We start from the raw sequence: 18,002 nt of genomic DNA, 5'->3' as shown, positions 1-18,002 counted from the left end.
TTTGAACCCACTGAACCTTTATTGATGTTTGGAACCCAAATGACAGTAAAACTCAGGCAATTAACGATCAATGAGATCAATCAGTATTCACACAAACAGCTTTCAGATGCTTTTATTGATCCAAAGAGAAAGAAAAACAGAAAGAGGGCGGGCTCCTCGGTAGACGAGTCCACGACGCCTCCCGCTCAGACGATGCTTACCTTCAACACCTGCGAGGGCCCATCGATAAACCAATCAATCATCAATAATCTATGTACAGGGGTAACAGCTGATTCAATCACTGTAACACCAGAGTTACCAAAAATACTTTAATGTATAAATTAGGTCATGTACAGGTTCACTGAGGCAGCCGCACGGCCGCGAGTCCAAATACAAAAATGTATTCAAGTACAGACGCAGAGGACGAGTCCCTGCAGCTAAAAACCGCCGCCACCTCACAACGCCGCCGCCGCCGCCTCCTCACCTGCCTCCGTCTTCACTTCAGGAGGCTCCCCGCTCTCATTCTGCACCTCCTGTTTCACTGAGGTGGCGGCGGCAGCAGCAGCGGCAGCAACAGCACAGGAAGTGACCTCCTCCTGCTTTTCTTCCGTCTTCACGAAGGCGCCCAGCGGGTGGTCAGTCAGCAGCTTACTGGGCGACGGCGTGACGTCGACATACGATGATGTCTGAGGAGACAAATGAGAGCGGCGCAAAGAAAAACATGTGAGTTTATACCAGAGAAGAAGAAAGAGGAGGAAGGAGGAGGTGAGGGAGGAGGTGAGGCTTACGTTCTTATAATCCTCGAAGCAGGAGGGGTGGAAGTTCTGTGGAGGGAAAACAAACAGCTGGTCACTCGCTTTGTTCTTATTGGTCATCTTACTGATTAGAAGTGGATGGGTGGAGCCTCGGCACACCTTGTCATCGACCTTGACGGCGTTCTTCAGGAACCAGTCCTCCTCCTCCTCCACCCAGTACGTCTCAAAGGGCTCCTGACAGATCTCACAGCTCTGCAGGGAGGAAGGAAGCATTTTTATTGGGCGAGCCTGTGATGTCACCGACAAGCAGGTTGGCCGTCGATTGGCCGTCCGCCGTACTCACCTCTCCCACCTGGTCCTTGGTGGCTCTCACGATCTGGAACTCCTTCTCCTTGGCAGCCGCCTGGCTCTTCTGCACCTCCTCCTCGTTCTCCTTCTCGAAGAACTGGCTCTTGGCGCGCTCCTCCAGGTCGGCGATCTCCTCGAACTCGATCCAGTCCTGCACGACAAACGTATCGTTACATCAGAGCGCTCCACAGGGAGCTAGGCGCTGCGCCCCATGAGGCGTGTTCGTTCTCACCGTGAGGCTGTAGTACCAGCGGCGGTGTGTGACCTTCTTGCTCGCCACTTTGCCGGCGTGGTTCTGCCTGAAGTGCCAGTCCAGGTGGTCAGCGTACATGTCGGTCTGGGCGGCGGTGAAGCGCATGCTGCACAGGCAGCACTGGTTCCCTGAGTACAGCTTCGTCACCACGCTCTCGTAGCGCCTGCGAGAGGGGCGGGGCAAAGTGAGTCACAGCAGAACAAAGTAACCTCGACGATGAGGACAGGCAAATACTCACTGTTTCATATCGTCGATGCTGAAGCTGGTGAGGTCCAGCACGTCGTCCTCGCCCTCACCCTCGCCCTCACCCTCCACCTCCTGCTCCTCCTCTTCCTCCTCCTCTGGTGGCGGTGCCGGCGGAGGTACAGAAGACGATTCTGGAAAAAAAAAAAAACAACAAACACATCAAACTCGACTGAAGAAGAAGGTTAAAGGCGACAGAGGGAGGGGCTTCACTGACCGCTGCTGGAGGCGGGCGCGGCGTCGGGCTGCGAGGGTTTGATGATGCCGGTGGAGAGGAGCTTGGACAGCAGGTCGTTCACGTCCACCTGACCGAAGTGGTTCTCCGGAGGGACAACCTGCGGATCTACGCAAATACCAACAACCAGTCACGATTTCTGACCTTAAACTCGAGAGCGTTAAAGCTGACCGACACAAACGCCACGCAAACTTACTCTGCTGTCCGAAAGGCACGGCGGTCTGAGGTAGGAAGGGCTGGGCCATGGCTCCCATCACGCTCACCTGAAAACAGCACAGGTACAAACACTCAGATCATTCCCCAGGAACTCGCCCTGCTCAACAACGTGGCCTCTGCACCAATCAGAGCCACCAGCTCAGAGGATCAACTGCACATCTTCCTGCCATTTCTGCACCTCACTCCTACCTGACACGTTCACTTGTTTGCTCAGCAGCGTCTGCTGCCACCTTCTGGCAGTAGTGGGGCTAATTTAATGATAAATGTCCTGAACCGGCGCAACAGCACGCTCTGTAGCATTAACTCCGCCCTCTGCACAGCCTGATACCTTTAAATGTAGTTTTTTTTTTTTTTTTTTTAAATTCTCTTTAAAAAAAGAAAAACAATTAAAAAGGAAAATTAATCATCACAGAGGTCAAAGGTCCAGAAACTTGTGACCATGCAGAACAGTAACACTTGCAGTCCATCTGTGCTGCATGCTGCATGCCTGCTGGGCCTACCCGATTGGCTGTTTTATATGGAAGAACTCCATTCGCTCCAACTGACCTGGAGTAGTTGCAGAAGTTAGCAACATAGGCTGGCTGTGCCTCAGCGATAGATGTAGGTTTTAAAGTTTCATTGTTTCTAAATAAAACTCAGGTGCATGTATCGCATGAGGAGACTCAGGCACTGCGATTATACAGGATTAGCATGCTAGCATGCTGTTAGCAGGCCAATAACGGCTCTTTTAGCTGCGTCTCCATGTATCACATCAACTCTGACTTAACTGATGCCTAAGTGTTTGGTTGCCCCAAACTACAGTCACAGCTGCTCAGCTGTGGGTGGAGCTCCAGTTGCTCTGAATTTGACACTGGACTGAACTGAGGCAGCTCTGATTGAAACCTGTCTGAAACTACCTCTGTTCTTATTGGTCTAGATCCTGTGATGTCCTGTGCGTTGCTTACCGGCTGCTGTAAGCCAACAGCGGGTGCCCCGGGGTTGTAGAAGGGGGCGGGTCCTGGCTGACTGAACGGCTGCACATGGAAGTTTCCGGCTTGCTGCATGTTCTGTTGCGCCGGGAACGCCGCTGGTGCTGCAGGGAACTGAGGATTGATGGGGTCCGGGAAACGCTGGGGGGGCATGGCGAAGTTCTGCTGGGGGGCCATGGGGGTTTCGTACATGGGCGGGCCCATCTGTCTCATGAGGGGCTGCAGGTTGTGTTGGGGTTCGAAGCGCAGGTGGCCCTGCCCGGGGAAGTGCTCGAAGTGCGGGGGGCCTCCCTGATGTGGCACGTCATACCGGGGGCCCGGTTGGCCCGGCCCCTCGAAGTGTCCAGGGCCATCAAACCTCGTGGGGCCCTCGAAGCGTGCTGGCCGCTGCTGGAAGCCCATGGGGGCGGATCCAGGGCCGGGACCCATGTTGTTTAAGTGACGTGGTGCTTCGAAGCGCTGCAGCGGGCCCTCTGAGTGGCCGGGTGCCGGCACCTCAAATCGTGTCTGTAGTGCGACAGGAGCCCCGAACCTGCCGGGCCCCTGAGGGGGGCCCTCAAACCGCCCTATTCGTTCTCCGCCTCTCATCGGGCCATGACTGATGTGTCCGGGACCGTCCACCCTCTCCGCCATTGTGTGATGAGTTGGTCCGGCACCCTCGAACCTGCTGGGGGCTGGGTGGTGAGGCCCCTCACACTGCAGTGAGTCATCGAACCGCCCAGGGCCACCGCCGCCTTCATACCATCCTGGGGCGTGAGGCCTAGAAGAGCCCATATGACCGGGGCCATTGTAGCGTGCAGGGGGGTGTCCCCCGTCGTGAGGTGGTGTGTGTCCGGGTGACCCGCCGTGCTGTCGGACCGAAGATTGCGGCCCTCCACGGGGGAGTGGCGCCTTCAGGATGGATTTGGTTGAAGCATGAGGCGGCGGGGCATCAAGGGGCCCGTCGTCCGAGTGCTCGCTGTTTGGGCTCTCAAAGCGCGCTATCGGGCTCATGTCAGCAGAGTCTTTCTGTAACGGTGATAGCCGTTCGCGCTCGAAGCGTGTCGCCGTGGCGTCCAGGCCAGCTGGGCTTGGGGAGTTCCTGTGGACCACTGTGCCCGAAGGAGGGGGCACCTCCGGCCTGCGGGCGTCAGCAGGTGGGCCGTACCGCCGTGGGACATTGTAGCTGCTCTTTTGCTCCTCGCGGTCGTTATAATGCTGCCGCTCTGTCAGCGGCGAGGTCCACTCTCTCTCATCTGGAAACCACAGAAGAAGAAATGCTGTGAACGCTGCCGCTTCCTGTCAGCTGATAAATTACAGTTTGAGCTTCATCTGTCTGAATGTGAGGGTGACACTACAGAACTGCAGAGGTGGCCGACTACGACTCCCACAATGCCTTGAAAGGCTGGCGGTGAGAGGGAGTGTCTAATTAGCGGTTAGCTGATGATGTAATTGGGGCTCCTGACTGAATGTGTAGGACTCGTTAGAAATGTCTAACCCTGCTGAAGTATCCCTGATCGACACCCTGACACCCCGCCGCTCCAGAACCTGACCTCTGACCTCTCTGTGGATAAAGATGACAGATAACAGGTAACCTTCACGCCACTTGAACACGTGAACGCAGCGCAGCATGGTGGCGGCGTGCACTCACTTGTCTCTCTGTGGTCGGGTCTCTTCGTGAAGCGAAGACCTGGCTTCAGCGCTGGAAACTCTTTGCCGTGGTTGTACTCCTCAACCATGGGGGCGAGCGGCGCCCGATGCTCCTCGCACTCTTTGCTCCGCCTCTCGCCTGAAAAGGGCAGCAGATGTGTTTTTGTTTAAGGAATAAAGCTCTGTTCTCTGGCTAATTTATTGATCATGTGACGCTCACCTGGCCTGTCTCGCGGGCCTCGGTTGTATTTATGTGGCGGCGGATGTCCGCCGCTCTGACCGCCACCCATCTTCTCGCTGTGCCCTGGTTTGTCGGTGATCTCGGGAGTCTCCTCCCCCTCCCACTCCTCTCCGGCAGGTCGGTGATTGACCTGAGTCTTCCTCAGCTTCGACTTGTGCTCGTAGTATGACAGCTCCGCCGGGTCCATGCCTTCGTGGGGGCGGGGCTGAGATGAGGGAGTGCTCAGCAGTGGCGGCTGCTTCTTGACAGGGAAGTCTGATTCGTCCCAGCTGTCTTTGCGCAGCTGGATCTCCTCCTGATACTGGTACAGCTGTTTGATCTGGTGAGCCATATTGAGGAACTCCTCGCGGGAGATCTCGCCACTCTCCATGCGCTTGCTCGCCTGCAGACATGTCATAGTCACATGATATTTAGTGACATGGTAACCCCCCCCCCACTGATCATAACAAGTGAAAACCAGTGAAACAGCTTTATCCTGCATGTGAGCGGGTCAGTGAACGTACCCTCCTCAGCAGGTCCTTCTTGGAGGCGGAGTTCAGGACATCGGGGATCTGCAGGTTGGCGTCGACGCTGAGCCGGTGCTTCGGGGTTCGGGGGGTGCTGGGGCGGTTTGGCGTGCTGTACGGTTTGTGTCTCTGAGGCGTGGGCTTGGCGTGCACGTCGCCCGACAGCTTCATGCTGAGGAGGAAAACGATTTACGTTTTTTAAAGTTTTAAAACTTTTGAATAATATTTCTGATGCGTTTGATGAACTCACTGTTTACTCTCCTCCCAGCCGCTCCTCCAGCGGTGAGGGGCGTCCTTCATCTCCTTGCAGCCTCCGTCGTGGCTGCGTGGCGAGTGAGAGTCTCTGGTCTCGGAGTGGCGTTCCTCCCCGGGTCTCTTGGACCTTCTGCTCTCAGATTGGCTTTTGGGGGTGGGACGGTCCTCCCGACCGGGCTTGCTGTGCAGCAGGTCGAGCCTCCGTGGTTTTCCAGCTTTGTGCAAAGGTGATGGCGAGGACGAGCTGCTGCGGGCTCTGCCCTTTGGCGAGCGTCTGTCCTTCCTCTTTGGGGAGCCGGCGGGGGATCGCGACCTAGACCGCGAGCGAGTGCGCTTCCTTGCATGCGTTCTGGCGTTGCCAGCGGTCTTATCAGCAGCCTTGTCACGCTCGTGTTTGGCGACCGAACCATTCACCAGTTTGCCTTTGAACCTCTGAGGCTCCGCCCCCCGTGCAGCATCCTCCCGCTCCTCATCACCACATCGCTTCTTCTCCTTCTGCTCACCGTCCTTGCCCTCGCCCACCTTGTCCTGCGTGCGTTTCCTCAGCCGCGGGTCTTTCTTCGTGCCGCTCTGAAGCGCTGCCTCCGCTGCTTTGGTTTTACTCGGCCCACTCTTCGCCATTGGAGACGGCGATTTGGATTTGGGTTTCTCCTGTGGAGCGTCTTTCTTCTGCATCCTGGCTTTCTCCAGAGCGAGAGTGTGACTTCCTGTGGTGGGTGGAGTCTCTCTTTTTGTTGTGGCAGGCTGGTCTTTAGGTAGGGGGCCAGTGGGCGGGCGGTTCAGCCGGGGGTCTCTGACGGACGACTTTGAATCGCTCTGAGGGGGTACCCAGGGTCGGACCACGGGAGCGGGTTGGCTGATGAGCTTGGGCGACGGGCTCATTGCTGATGAAGTGGAGATCGCCGTCGCTGCTGGTAATGTGAAGCCGCTGACCTGTAACCATGTGACAGAGCTGCCTGTTAAATATGTGCAAGTTTCTACACAACAAACCTGACAGCAGATAAACTCCGCTTTAAGGTGTCGCGGATAAATACAGGAAAGTAAAACCAGTACAAAACAAAAACAACAAGTCCTAACACACGGGAAAAGACCCGAGGAAACAGCGTTAACGACAAAAACCCTGAAAACCATAAATGTCACAGCCGAGCCTCGACTCTCACGGCCCTGGGACCGCTGCTCTAAACCTTCGGACAAGTGACAGGTGAGCTTTGAGCCAAAACAAAAGATTTAAGACTCTGCTGCTTCTTCCTGTCGTTTTTACCCTTTAAATGGGAACTAGCAGCGTCCCAGTTCAGATCAAACTGGTTTGTAGTTTGATCTGAACTGGAGCTGAAGGCTTTAACACATTCGGGGTGTTTCAGGGTTTTTAAAGCAGTGAATGGCCATGACAGCGCTCAGATAATGTTCTGGTTTTAGCTTAAGTCTGAACCCTTGGATTGTGATGCAGACACGTGATTGGCTAACAGTGATGTTACAGCCCCAGGTGGTCGTACCAGCTGAGCTTTGGTCTGCTCCAGCTCCAGTTCGATCTTCTTCTGCTGGAGCTCCAGGAGCTGCTTCTGTTTGGCCAGCAGCTGCTGCCGGATTAGCTGCTCCTGTGTCAGGCTGGACTGACTGATGGCGGCAGGGACCGGCTGAGGGGCAGGTGGGGCCGTGGGCGGTGGCTGGGCCGGGGTTGGCCTGGGAGAGGATGAAGACTCCTCAGGCTGAAAGACGGAGAGAAAGATAACTTCGGTTTAGAACTCAAGTTCAGCTCCACAAAATCCCATCGCTCAATGTGGATGATGCTGTGTGTGGTCAGAGACCAGGGAGGGTCACTGGGGTCCAACCCTGGAGCCTGACCCGGACACAGGTAAGGAGCACGTGGATGTGACACTTGACCCGGTCATATTTATGGAAAACCTCTTTAAAAACATTTCCAGTGATCAAACTAACCAAACCTGCATGCAGCCACCTGACAGTGGTTAACACTGGTTTGAACCAGTTTATCAGGTTCACTCTGCATGGATGTCCTGACAGGTTAACCCAGTCTGACACCAGTCAACAGTTTAATAAAAGCATGACATCTGCTCACTTTAGTTGGTTAAAAATTGTCAAATTCTGTCATTTGAGCCAAACAAACCAATTTCTGCTCCCAGCTTCATTTTTCTACTTTATCTGACGTGAGCTCGACAGCAGATCTGAAAGCAGCTTCACAATGTAACAAAGCACAACTGAAACCTCAGATCAGGCACAAAAACTCAACGCTCATAAGAGCAAAAGTAAAAAAACAAAATAGTAAGTATTAAACACAGTTCTGCCGGGTCTCCTTTATTCTCCTCAGCACATCTTTATTTGAAGATATTACAGCAGAAAAACTAAAAACAAAAACCTCCCACGCTGAAGCTCTCTGGACCTTTTAAAGACTCTTAATAGGAAACATTGTTTGTGGTAGTTACTGTAACAATAACTTATTTACATGTGAACAATCCTCAGGGGTGTACCTGCACGTTTCACTACATCTTCTTTATCGACATTTCAAGGGCACAGACACATTTATTGAGAAGCCCGACGAGGACCTCAGGAACAAACCTCTGCGCCGGGGCGACCTCGGGCTGCCCGAGGCTCACGCCCCCGCTCGTACACACCTGTTTGAGGAACTTAGGGTTGACGTGGATGCTGGAGTTGGGGGTGGGCGGCGGCAGCTTGATGGGCCACGCTGGGTCCACAGAGTTGACCTTCACGTCAAGCGCGTACAGCTTCTTGGGCGGGAACACGTCGTCCCAGGTGGAGCGCAGCTTGAACAGGGACTTTCTAGTGTTTTCGTCCACCTACAAACAGAGGACAGCGCTTGGTCCACAGCCACCAACAAAAAGCAGACATCACACTGTGCACAGCTGTTAGTCCACTTCAAAACATCAGCTAAAGTCCTAAAGCCTCCCTCCAGCTTTCATTAGCAGTACGTTACGCAGTAAGACAGGAGCAGAGTGCAGGAGACTACACAGAAGAAAGCAAGCAACAGGACAAACAGGAGGGAGTGCGAGGGCTGCTAACATGTCACTGCTTAAATCTTAACAAGGCCAAACGGCAGCAAAGAGAACTGTACCTTTTCAAAGACACATATAAATGAAGGGATTAGGTTTTTAGCAAACACTGCAAGGTATTCTCCTCCAACATTCTTCACTATGGAATCCACTAAGTACAAAACTGGAAGCTTCTCGCTGGATGGGGCCTGGAGCAATAAGAGAACTCGACAAGTTTAGAAAACAAACAGGGGTTAAAAGCAACATTTCAGAATAAAAGCTCACAGTACACCTGCCCCGCCCCTCAGCACCCAAAAACGTGGAAAAAGTTCAAAAGGTCAAGAACTGCAGGAAAACATCTCAGTCCCAGTCAGTCCGTGCGCTGCTGCGTCTTCACAGGAGAAAAAGGAAAAGTCATCTTCACGAGTCCACTCAGCGTCTGCCGAGTTACAAAATGAGTCCGTGGCGCCGCCAGGCTTCAGTCCAGGAGCCGTTTACCTCCAAAGAGCGTTTGTAACCTTCCACCGCTCTTTGTACGTTTACCCAGAAGGCTCGTCTTCGAGGTGACTCCACCCCCAGTGAGCTTTATTCCCCCTCACACCTCCACTTTGACCCCCGACATCTTTAATCCCCCCCCCCCTCCCTCAGTGTGTGCAGTAAATGAAACCAGAGTCATGCCAAGAAATTACACTGGGAAATAAAAAATGACAAAAAGCACATTTCACATTTTTTATTATAAACATTTTAACCATTCAAATCACATTTTTCAAGAATTCAAGATTCACTCGAGAATTAAATCAAGTGTCATGGACCAGAAGCTGAGTGTAACGTGATGGCGGGCGGAGGGGGTGTTGAAGACGCCCCGTTAATCAATGACCCGACACTGATAACACACAACAGATCAGACTGAAACCATTCAGAGACACTGATGTGGTCTGAGCTCAGCAGGACTACAGATGGTCAAAATCCACCAAAAACTCGAGCCGCTAATCCTCAGTCAGATCAATGTGACGAGCTTCACGCTGATTGAAAGCTCAAGTGCTGCAGAGGGAAGTTTGACTGTTTACCAAAGCTTTGTTCAACACGTGCACACCTCAGACTTCTAAAGGAGAACTGTGACACCATCAGCACAGCAGTTATTTATTCATTTACAGACATCAGCGGGCGACACTTCAACACGTCAGGCACTTCTATGAAATCTGTCCTTGGTTTAAAGTCAAACTGCTGAACCTGATGTGAGGAGTTTAGGCCAATTCAAGGTTTTTACTGTTTCTTTATTTAACAAAGTTTAGACCACTTCAGAGCATCAGCCTGAGACCAGCAGGGCACAAACTGAGACATCACCCGGAGTTCAGTAGAGCTACTGTCCGACTGAGGCCAGAAATAACAGCGCGGTGATTTCCCCTGTTCAGGAAAGTGACTCAGATTTACTTCCCCAGCTCTATGTGGCCTCATCCTTTGTGTTAATAACCCAGAGAAACAAGACTTTCAAAAAACATCCATTTTGTGAATTTAGTATTTTTTAATTTTAAGAAATAATCATCAGCCTGAACTTTAATCTAGGTTTTAAAGCAGCCTCGTGCAGATTTCGGCCCTTCCCACGTGTCAGAAAGTATTCTGTCGCTGCAGTTGTTTAAATAAAGTTGGTTTAAACAAACTACCATGGCAACAAGCTGAACCAAAGTTAACGTCCCGCTAAAGTGCCGCCTTCTTTTCTACTCACGTCTACTGACGTTTACTCCACATTAAAGAGGAAAACGCAGAGCGAACGGTAAAGACGGACTGATTTAAGGTGGGCTGATTTAAGGTGGATTTCAACTCCAGACCACATCGAGTACCTACAGCGAGTCTGCAGAGAAATGGCGTGCTGCTGAGTACAATAAAGAATAAATGGTCGGTTGACTTTAATACACACAGTTGTTCAAGAGTTGGCTGAATGCGGAGCTAGCAGAACAAACAGCTGGATGTTTTCAGAGACCGTTACCGCGGCCGACCTCGTCGCCATGTTCGGCTAGCAGCTAACTACATACATCGACAGCAAACATCTGTGTGAAAGTATTCTATATTCATAAAAACCTTGCTTATTTGTGCTTCAATAATTTCCACGATATCCTTGGCGAAGTTGATGTTTTCCTCGGCCAGGATGGTCAGCATGTTGATGTGCGGCTTGCTGTTAAACGTCAGGTCTTCGAGGGAGGACTGGTACTCCCGGCAGGCGTCTTCCCTCGCCGCGCTGTCGTCCATCTTTGAGCTGAGACACTCGGCCAAACCTAAGCGAGTCTTACCGAAACCATAACCACTGATCAGCAGGCAGTCCATGAACTCATACGGCTAACTGTTCGTCCCGGACTTGTTGAGAAATCACGCCGGTTCGGGGGTATATTTCAGCCGTCTTCTGTCGCAGTTCAGTGCCCTTTCAACGACCACAAGAAAATGGCGACTGTAACTGAAGGAAGTCTACGTCACGTTGAGGTTTTTATAACAGTCGTGATGTCAGTGCAGGGTCATTGGCTGGTTTCAGCCCGCCTTAACCTGGGTTTTCTTTGCGATTAGTTGGGGGAAATAACGGCCACACAAATGAGCCAATCAGAGTGGAGTACCGTCAATCCCGATTACATAACGAAAAATGATTGCAACAGCTCTTACTCAACGACCAGGCCGCAGCACTACTCGCAAATAAACACGTTACTCATTAGAAACTATGTTCGCATATCGTAACACCAATAAATAAATATATATAGATATGTATATTTAAAAACTAAATTTAATCAATTCAAACAATTTTAATTCTACATTTTGATCGAACTGTGTCTTTGTAAAAGTCTTAAAAAGTGTGTGCTCATAAACATGGGAACTACGTACAGACAAGTACATCAGGAGAAAACAGAGTTTACACAATTATAACAAACTTATAAGTCAACGTCACCAGTTTGAACTGGGAGCAGCTCTGTGTGTAATGCCTGCAGGAACAGACAGGTTATTTGTTATATGCAGACGCAGAACTGGTTCGTCTCTGCAGTTAGGAATCATTCAAGCATGAAAAAGTCACCTAAGAGTTAAGAGGCGTAACCAACACCAAAGAGCTACCTCATCAGGCCAGAACGTGTGTTTCACCCAGACGTCCTGTAAGTTTCAATGAGGCGTTGAGAACACATGAAAAGGGAAAGGCTGAGCTGAGGGTTCCCAACTCTCTGAATGCTACTCATGGCCATTGTTCAGCGCTCATGACAGTTTGCATAGTAACGACTATGAAACTGAGCTCACTGTTCAGGCTCATCTGAATCTGCTGAAAAGATCACTGTGGTCTGTCGGCGCCGCAGCCAGAGCGCCGCTGAGCCGGCCTTACCTTAACTTCATCAAATTCAATCATATCAAACATCCTTGAAAGAGTAGTTGTCAAACAGCTAACAGATCATCTGCAGAGGTTTATTTGAAGAGTTTCAGTCAGGTTTCAGAGCTCAGCACAGCACAGAAACAGCTTTAGTGAAGGTTACAAATGATCTTCTTATGGCCTCTGACAGTGGACTCATCTCTGTGCTTGTCCTGCTAGACCTCAGTGCAGCGTTCGATACTGTCGACCATAATATCCTATTAGAGCGATTAGAACAAGCTGTAGGTGTTACAGGTACTGCACTGCTGGAGATTCCCATGATGCACTGAGTGTTTCTTGGTGTGGTAATACACCTTTCTGCATTTAATCGTTAGTAATTATTAATCTCTGGCTCTCTTCTGCAGCACGTCTTTGTCCCATCGTCCAACTTCTGCCAGAGGTTTTTCCATCCGGCTGTCGCTACAGTGACAGCTCAGGGTCTTTACCTGACATTATAAAGCACTTTGACACAACTGTGAGCTGAAGTGTTTTCTGCTGGACATTTGTCATTTTAATTTGCAATGTTTTCGTTTTTTCCTGTGAACATGATCCTCTCTGAGGGTCACGTGTTCGATTCGTACACCTGACAGAAGCGTCGCATTTATCCAGGCAGCAGCTCCAACAGCGAGAAACACACACGTCTGCAGACTTTTTAAAATAACTCAACTGTTTAAATTAAGGATTAAAATTTGCATTATGGAGGGGTGTGGCCTCTTTAGCTGACAGGTGGATGGTGACGCACAATTCTGACCTGGAGCCTGATAATATGGCTGCTGAGGTTAATCGCACCAACACGTCTGAGGAAGATGGTTTTATATTTGGCTGTTCCTGAGCATCTGTGTGTCTGCGTCCAGCGCAGAGGCCACGCCTCAATGAGCTCACAACCCCTCCCTGGTTGTTGGAACACCCGCCTGAAAAGCACACCTGTGTTGTGCAGGTATCTGTGGTCAGGGTTACAGGAAGAAGACTCGACACGTGTGGAATAAAACATCAGCCGGTACTTTAATAATGATCTCATCTCAGGAGCAGCAGTGTGGTGTCACCTGCACGTGGACCCAAAGGCTTCATTTAAAAACAACACATCATGTGACGTCACAGGAACAGTCGATGGACTCGCACTCGCACACACATCCGGGTCATCAACAAGGTGTTTAGAAGAAAAAAATAATAATAAAGAGACAAAAAGTAGGAAAACGTCCCACAGCGGACGCCCCAGTCCTGCCAGCGCTAACACCACGCCTACACCACACGCTGGAGGCGGAGTCACTTCACTGTCTGAGCTGCAGTCATACGGGGAAAAGCTGAGGAATGGTGGCGAGCGAGAATGGTGACAAGAAGAGCAGCAGCAGGTGAGCGGAGAGTTTCCCATGATGCTTTGCCACATCCTGACAGAACACCACAGGCAGGAGGAGAGGAGGCCGCGGGAACCAAAGCTTCGCCCTCTGCTCATAATTAGCACCGAACTTCGCAGGACTTCCTCTGAAATGTCCTCAGATCCACAGCCGAGTGAACAAACTCCGGAACGCCGAGGCAGGAAATGACCTCACAACCCGACTGACCCCTCAGTACTGGGCGATACGACTTCAGGGGACGGATCGCTTCCTTTGGCTCTATTCTGCCTCACCTGCAGCAGGTGATTAGAGGCCACGCCCCCAAACAACTGTCACTGATCTGGATGATAAAGTGACAATTTGCAACTTCACCTCGCTTCAGACAGGAAGTGAGGAGGGCGCACACTGCAGGAAGTTGAAATTAAAGGTGGGCGGAGCTTCAGGGAGCAGTCGAGGTGGACTGCAGCTCCCTGGAGAAGTTTTATGAAATGTTTCTGTTGATATTTACGAGTCATTATTTCAGGTGTTTTCAAAGGGAGAAGCTCGCCGCCCGGCCCCGTTCCCCAACTCACCCGGGTCGTCCATCAGAGGAAATACTGCTCCGCCCCCTCCTCCTCGTGTGGTTCAGGCGTCGGACTCGTCGCTGCTGTCGCGGCTGATCTCGATCTGCAGCGAGGGCAGGTTGTCCAGCCGACTCTTCTTCATCTTGTGGGTGAGACGCTCCTGCTTCTGTTTGATCATGGCGCCCCACATCCTCTGCAGCGTCGAGTCGTCCTCCTCGTCCCCGCGCCTGTCGTCCTCCTCCTCCTTGTCCCCCTCTCCGTCACCACGCCTCCTCTCGCTTCTACTGCTGCCACCGCCATCCCGGCCCGATGAGGAAGAGGAGAACAGCCCCGCTGAGCGGCCGCTTGACCTGTCGTGACGTCTGGCGGCAGCGCTGCTGCCGTCGTCGTCGCTGGAGCCGAGTCTGCTCCACAGCCCGCCTGCAGACGAGAGAGAGCGTTACAAACGCCACACAGCAAAGAAAGAAGACGACAGAGGTTGGCGTCGCCTCCGTACCCGTCTTCCTGTCTGTGGATGAGTTTGAGCAGTGGCCTCTGCTGTCCTGACTGGCCACGCCCAGTCTGCGATGCACATCTCTGGCTAGGGGAGTGTCTCTCGGGGACAGCGGTGAGGGGGAGCGGCGTCTGTCTGGAGAGTAGCGTCTTTTCCCGAGCCGCTGCCGTACGTCTGCGGAGAGCGTCAGAGTCAGAGGCCCGCCTCACGGCAGCACAGCAAGCACCTGGATTTAAACCGCTCACCTGTCTTCCCGCCGCTGACCACCGGAGGGGGCTGGCTGTGCTGAGAGTGGCCCTGCCGCTTCTCCTCCAGCAGCTGCCGCACGTCCGTCACCTTAGAGGGCGACGAGGCTTTGGTCCTGCTCTGTGATCCCGACGTTCCGATCCTGTTCCTGAACGGTGCGACACAGGCAGAGTTAAACGCAAAGCAAACGTGTGTGAGCGCGGCGGCGAAACATTCCTGCAGGTTTAATGATCAGAGCAGAAGAAAATCTTTCGTGCATTCACTAGCTGTGTCCCACAACCTAGGCTGCATCCTCCTGAGGCCGCATTTGTAGGCCGATTACATCACAGCAACGCGGCGTAGACTCCTCCAAATATATCCCAAAATGCCTCCTCCATTTCCCCGAATTTGAAGGATGGGTCGGGTAGGTCCTTTACTGCAACTAAGTTTTAATATTACTCTTATTATTCTTTCTGGGTCACAAAATAAACTTTTAACATATGTCCAGGCGAGAATGTGGCTGTGCAAACCTCAAATATCTGCTCGGTTTATCAAGACACCACATATTTGCAAAAGTGCTTCGACGTTTTCGGAGACATCTGTTACCCACCAGCGAGCCGGGGCGAGAACGGCAAACTCCCGGCACATCGTTTTCAGATAAGATAAAGAGACAAAGAAGAAGTTTATTGTCATTGTAGTTATACAACAAAATTTGTTTGGTAGCTCACAGCAGCAATAAAACAAGAAGCAGCACAGTAATAAATAACCGTAGTAAAAGTATAAGATATAAAGTAAAAGGAAGGAACTTAGCACAGTAAATAAAGAAAACATAACAGTATTTACACCAGACACTTTACAGACCACCGCGGTCTTTCGCTACTCAGTTTAAATGTAATATATAAGTTACTTAGACAATGATAGTCGACTAGTCAGCGATTATTTTTGCGATTAGTCACTAATCAGATCATCATCCATACAGCTTATTGCACCAGCAGCATCTGCTCTTATATAACTATCATTAGCTTACAGCTTTAAGTGTTTCAGGTGCTAACTAACAATAAAGACAAGATGATAGTTTATTAAATTTTAATGACATTTGCAGATTGTTTCGGTGAAGTTTAATCAACTCCTTGCTATCTAAAATATAACAGGACACCGGAGTAAATTCTCCAGCATCTCACACTTCTGATAATCAGCTGTCTGCTTGACGTTTATTCAGCTGTGTAAAAACTATAACTTTAATCTCAGACAAACCGATTTACTCAGGAACAAATAAAATACTAAAAAAAGCCAAACAATAACATTTTTAAGTTATCTAAGTGACTCATATATCATGTTTAACCTGAGTAGCGAAAGACGGCGGTGGGTTTGAAAACGATTTGCCGGGAGTCCGGTGTTCTCACGGCTCTAGTGACCTAGCCCCCGGCTAGCTATCGAGCTAGTGGGTAACAGACATCTCCGAAAACGTCGGAGCGCTTTTGAAAATATGCGGTGTCCTGATAAACTGAGCAGATATTTGAGGTTTACACAGCTACATTCTCGCCTGAAAATATGTTAAACGTTTATTTTGTGACCCAGAAAGAATAATAAGAGTAATATTAAAACTAACTAGCTGCCGCCATTGTTGGAAACTGAGCTGGGCCGCGCTATGAATTCTGGGACACAGCTTCTTCTTCTTCTTCTTCTGGGTTTAACGGCAGCTGGCATCCTTGTACATGCAGTGCTGCCATCTTCTGTTTCAGTCCGGTATTACACTCTTAAATCCTGCTACTTATTCCTGCGTCTTTTGTGATCTTACAAAGCTTCAAACGACGCGTCGACTATTAAATCAGTCGTCGACGATTTTGATAGTCGACGTAATCATGACTAGTCGACAAATCGTGGCAGCCCTATTAGACAACCTAAAAATGTTATTGTTTGGCTTTTTGTTTTATTTGTTCGTGAGTAAATCGGTTTGGCTCAGATTAAAGTTATTAGATAAAATAAAACTTTATTAATCCCCCGGGTGGTTTTCACACAGCTGAATAAACGTCAAACAGAAAACTGATTAAACAGATGGTCGAGTTTACTCCAGTGTCCTGTTACATTTTAGACAGCAAGGAGCAGACGGACGAGTTTATTAAACTCCACCGAGACAGCGCTGACGCAGATCTGAAGGCGAGACCGTCCAGTTTCAGAGCTGTTTACTTCCGGCCTTCTCGGTCCTCCGGAGGATGCAGCTTAGGTTTTGGGACACAGTAACTGTCAGTACTCACAGCAACAGCCTGGAGACTAAAGATCCGCCCACACAGGAAGTAGTATGTGGTAGTGGTTGTTTTACAGTTGCTGGTTGGTGACCAGCCAATCGTTCTCACTCGCTTCAAAGTTAAATAAAGTTTAACTCGGGATCCGCCCACTTCCCACCATCATCACCCAAAACTGCAGAATGCCTGATTTTTCTATGATGTCACTTCCTGTGAGGCCGCCCACTCAGACGTAAAAACAAGGTTCTGGTATTTGAAGGAAGCAGGAACACTGCGGCACCCCTGATTTTCAAAATAAAAGCTGTGAGCAAACATGATGGCTCTTTCCATTTTAATTTAATGCTCAGCCTCACTGAGAGGCGTGCACACACACACAGACACACACACTCAGTCTGCAGCATGTCTTTTGTAACCAACCAATCACAGCAGATGGCCCCGCCCCTCCCTGAGCCTGGTTCTGCCGGACGTTTCTTCCTGTTAAAAGGGAGTTTTTCCTTCCCACTGTCGCCAAAGTGCTGCTCATAGGGGGTCATATGATTGTTGGGCTTTTCTCTGTATGTATTATTGTAGGAGCGCCTTGAGGCGACTGTTGTTGTAAAAATAAAACTGAATAGAAAATAACACACACACACACACACACACACACACACACACACACACACACACACACACACAGGTGAGCGACTCTGACCGGATGCTCTTCAGGTGCGTCTCCAGCTCGTCGGCATACATCGTCATCTTCTTGCTCTTCTTCGGCGACGGCGTGGAGATCATCTTCAGCTCCAGGTCGTAGTCCATCTCGTCCGACTTGGACCACGGAGACGGAGAGCGGTCCGTCTGGCTGTGGAGCCCCGCCCCCAGTGAGCGTGAGCCACCGCCCCTGTCCCCCCTCTCCCTGTACTCCACCACCCTGTCGTCAGAGTCCATGTCCTCGTCGCCGTCTTCTTCCTCCTCCTCCTCCTCCTCTTCTTCCTTGATGGGCTCCTCGGGCAGGTTGACGAGATCCGCTGAAAGCACAGAAGTCATGAAAACGTTAGCATGAAGCAGAAGAAAACCACATTTAGGGCTCTAGAGACCAATCGTTTCAATGATGCGACTAAGAAAAACAGCTGTTCCAGTAAAAAAGAAAAAAAAGTCTCAGCAACTC

At 50.7% G+C, this 18,002-nt stretch overlaps 2 protein-coding genes across 4 annotated transcripts in view; both read right to left on the bottom strand.

The window, feature by feature from the left end:
* Window positions 1-294: 294 nt before the first annotated feature.
* Window positions 295-11,221, bottom strand: pcf11 (PCF11 cleavage and polyadenylation factor subunit). Of its 2 annotated transcripts, XM_026181639.1 has the most exons (18): window positions 10,707-11,221; window positions 8,714-8,839; window positions 8,256-8,438; window positions 7,122-7,334; window positions 5,624-6,561; window positions 5,371-5,545; window positions 4,847-5,249; window positions 4,628-4,765; window positions 4,475-4,540; window positions 2,974-4,232; window positions 2,010-2,076; window positions 1,796-1,921; window positions 1,574-1,712; window positions 1,315-1,498; window positions 1,078-1,233; window positions 894-986; window positions 768-803; window positions 295-665 (listed from the first exon to the last, which is right to left on the bottom strand). In XM_026181639.1, exons 1-18 carry the CDS (start codon window positions 10,947-10,949, stop codon window positions 435-437), a joined length of 4,776 nt encoding a protein of 1,591 aa, XP_026037424.1. In that variant the 5' UTR covers window positions 10,950-11,221; the 3' UTR covers window positions 295-434. The 2 variants fall into 2 exon arrangements, with proteins under 2 accessions (XP_026037424.1, XP_026037425.1); XM_026181640.1 differs by lacking the exon at window positions 4,475-4,540 and having other exon boundaries at window positions 10,707-11,220.
* Window positions 11,222-12,978: 1,757 nt separating this feature from the next.
* The window catches only part of ncbp3 (nuclear cap binding subunit 3), a 14,678-nt gene continuing 9,654 nt past the window's right edge, over window positions 12,979-18,002 (bottom strand). For both annotated transcript variants that reach the window (XM_026182476.1, XM_026182475.1), the window contains exons 10-13: window positions 17,547-17,862; window positions 14,633-14,781; window positions 14,391-14,561; window positions 12,979-14,314 (exon numbers count right to left, since the gene is read on the bottom strand). In XM_026182476.1, the coding sequence (XP_026038261.1) occupies window positions 13,956-14,314; window positions 14,391-14,561; window positions 14,633-14,781; window positions 17,547-17,862 (995 nt within the window). In that variant the 3' untranslated portion in view covers window positions 12,979-13,955. The remainder of the gene's footprint in view (window positions 14,315-14,390; window positions 14,562-14,632; window positions 14,782-17,546; window positions 17,863-18,002) is intronic.

This window comes from Astatotilapia calliptera, chromosome 10 (assembly GCF_900246225.1).
Source record: "Astatotilapia calliptera chromosome 10, fAstCal1.2, whole genome shotgun sequence".
Taxonomy (NCBI): Eukaryota; Metazoa; Chordata; class Actinopteri; order Cichliformes; family Cichlidae; genus Astatotilapia; species Astatotilapia calliptera.
This window is presented reverse-complemented; position numbering and strand designations above follow the sequence as displayed.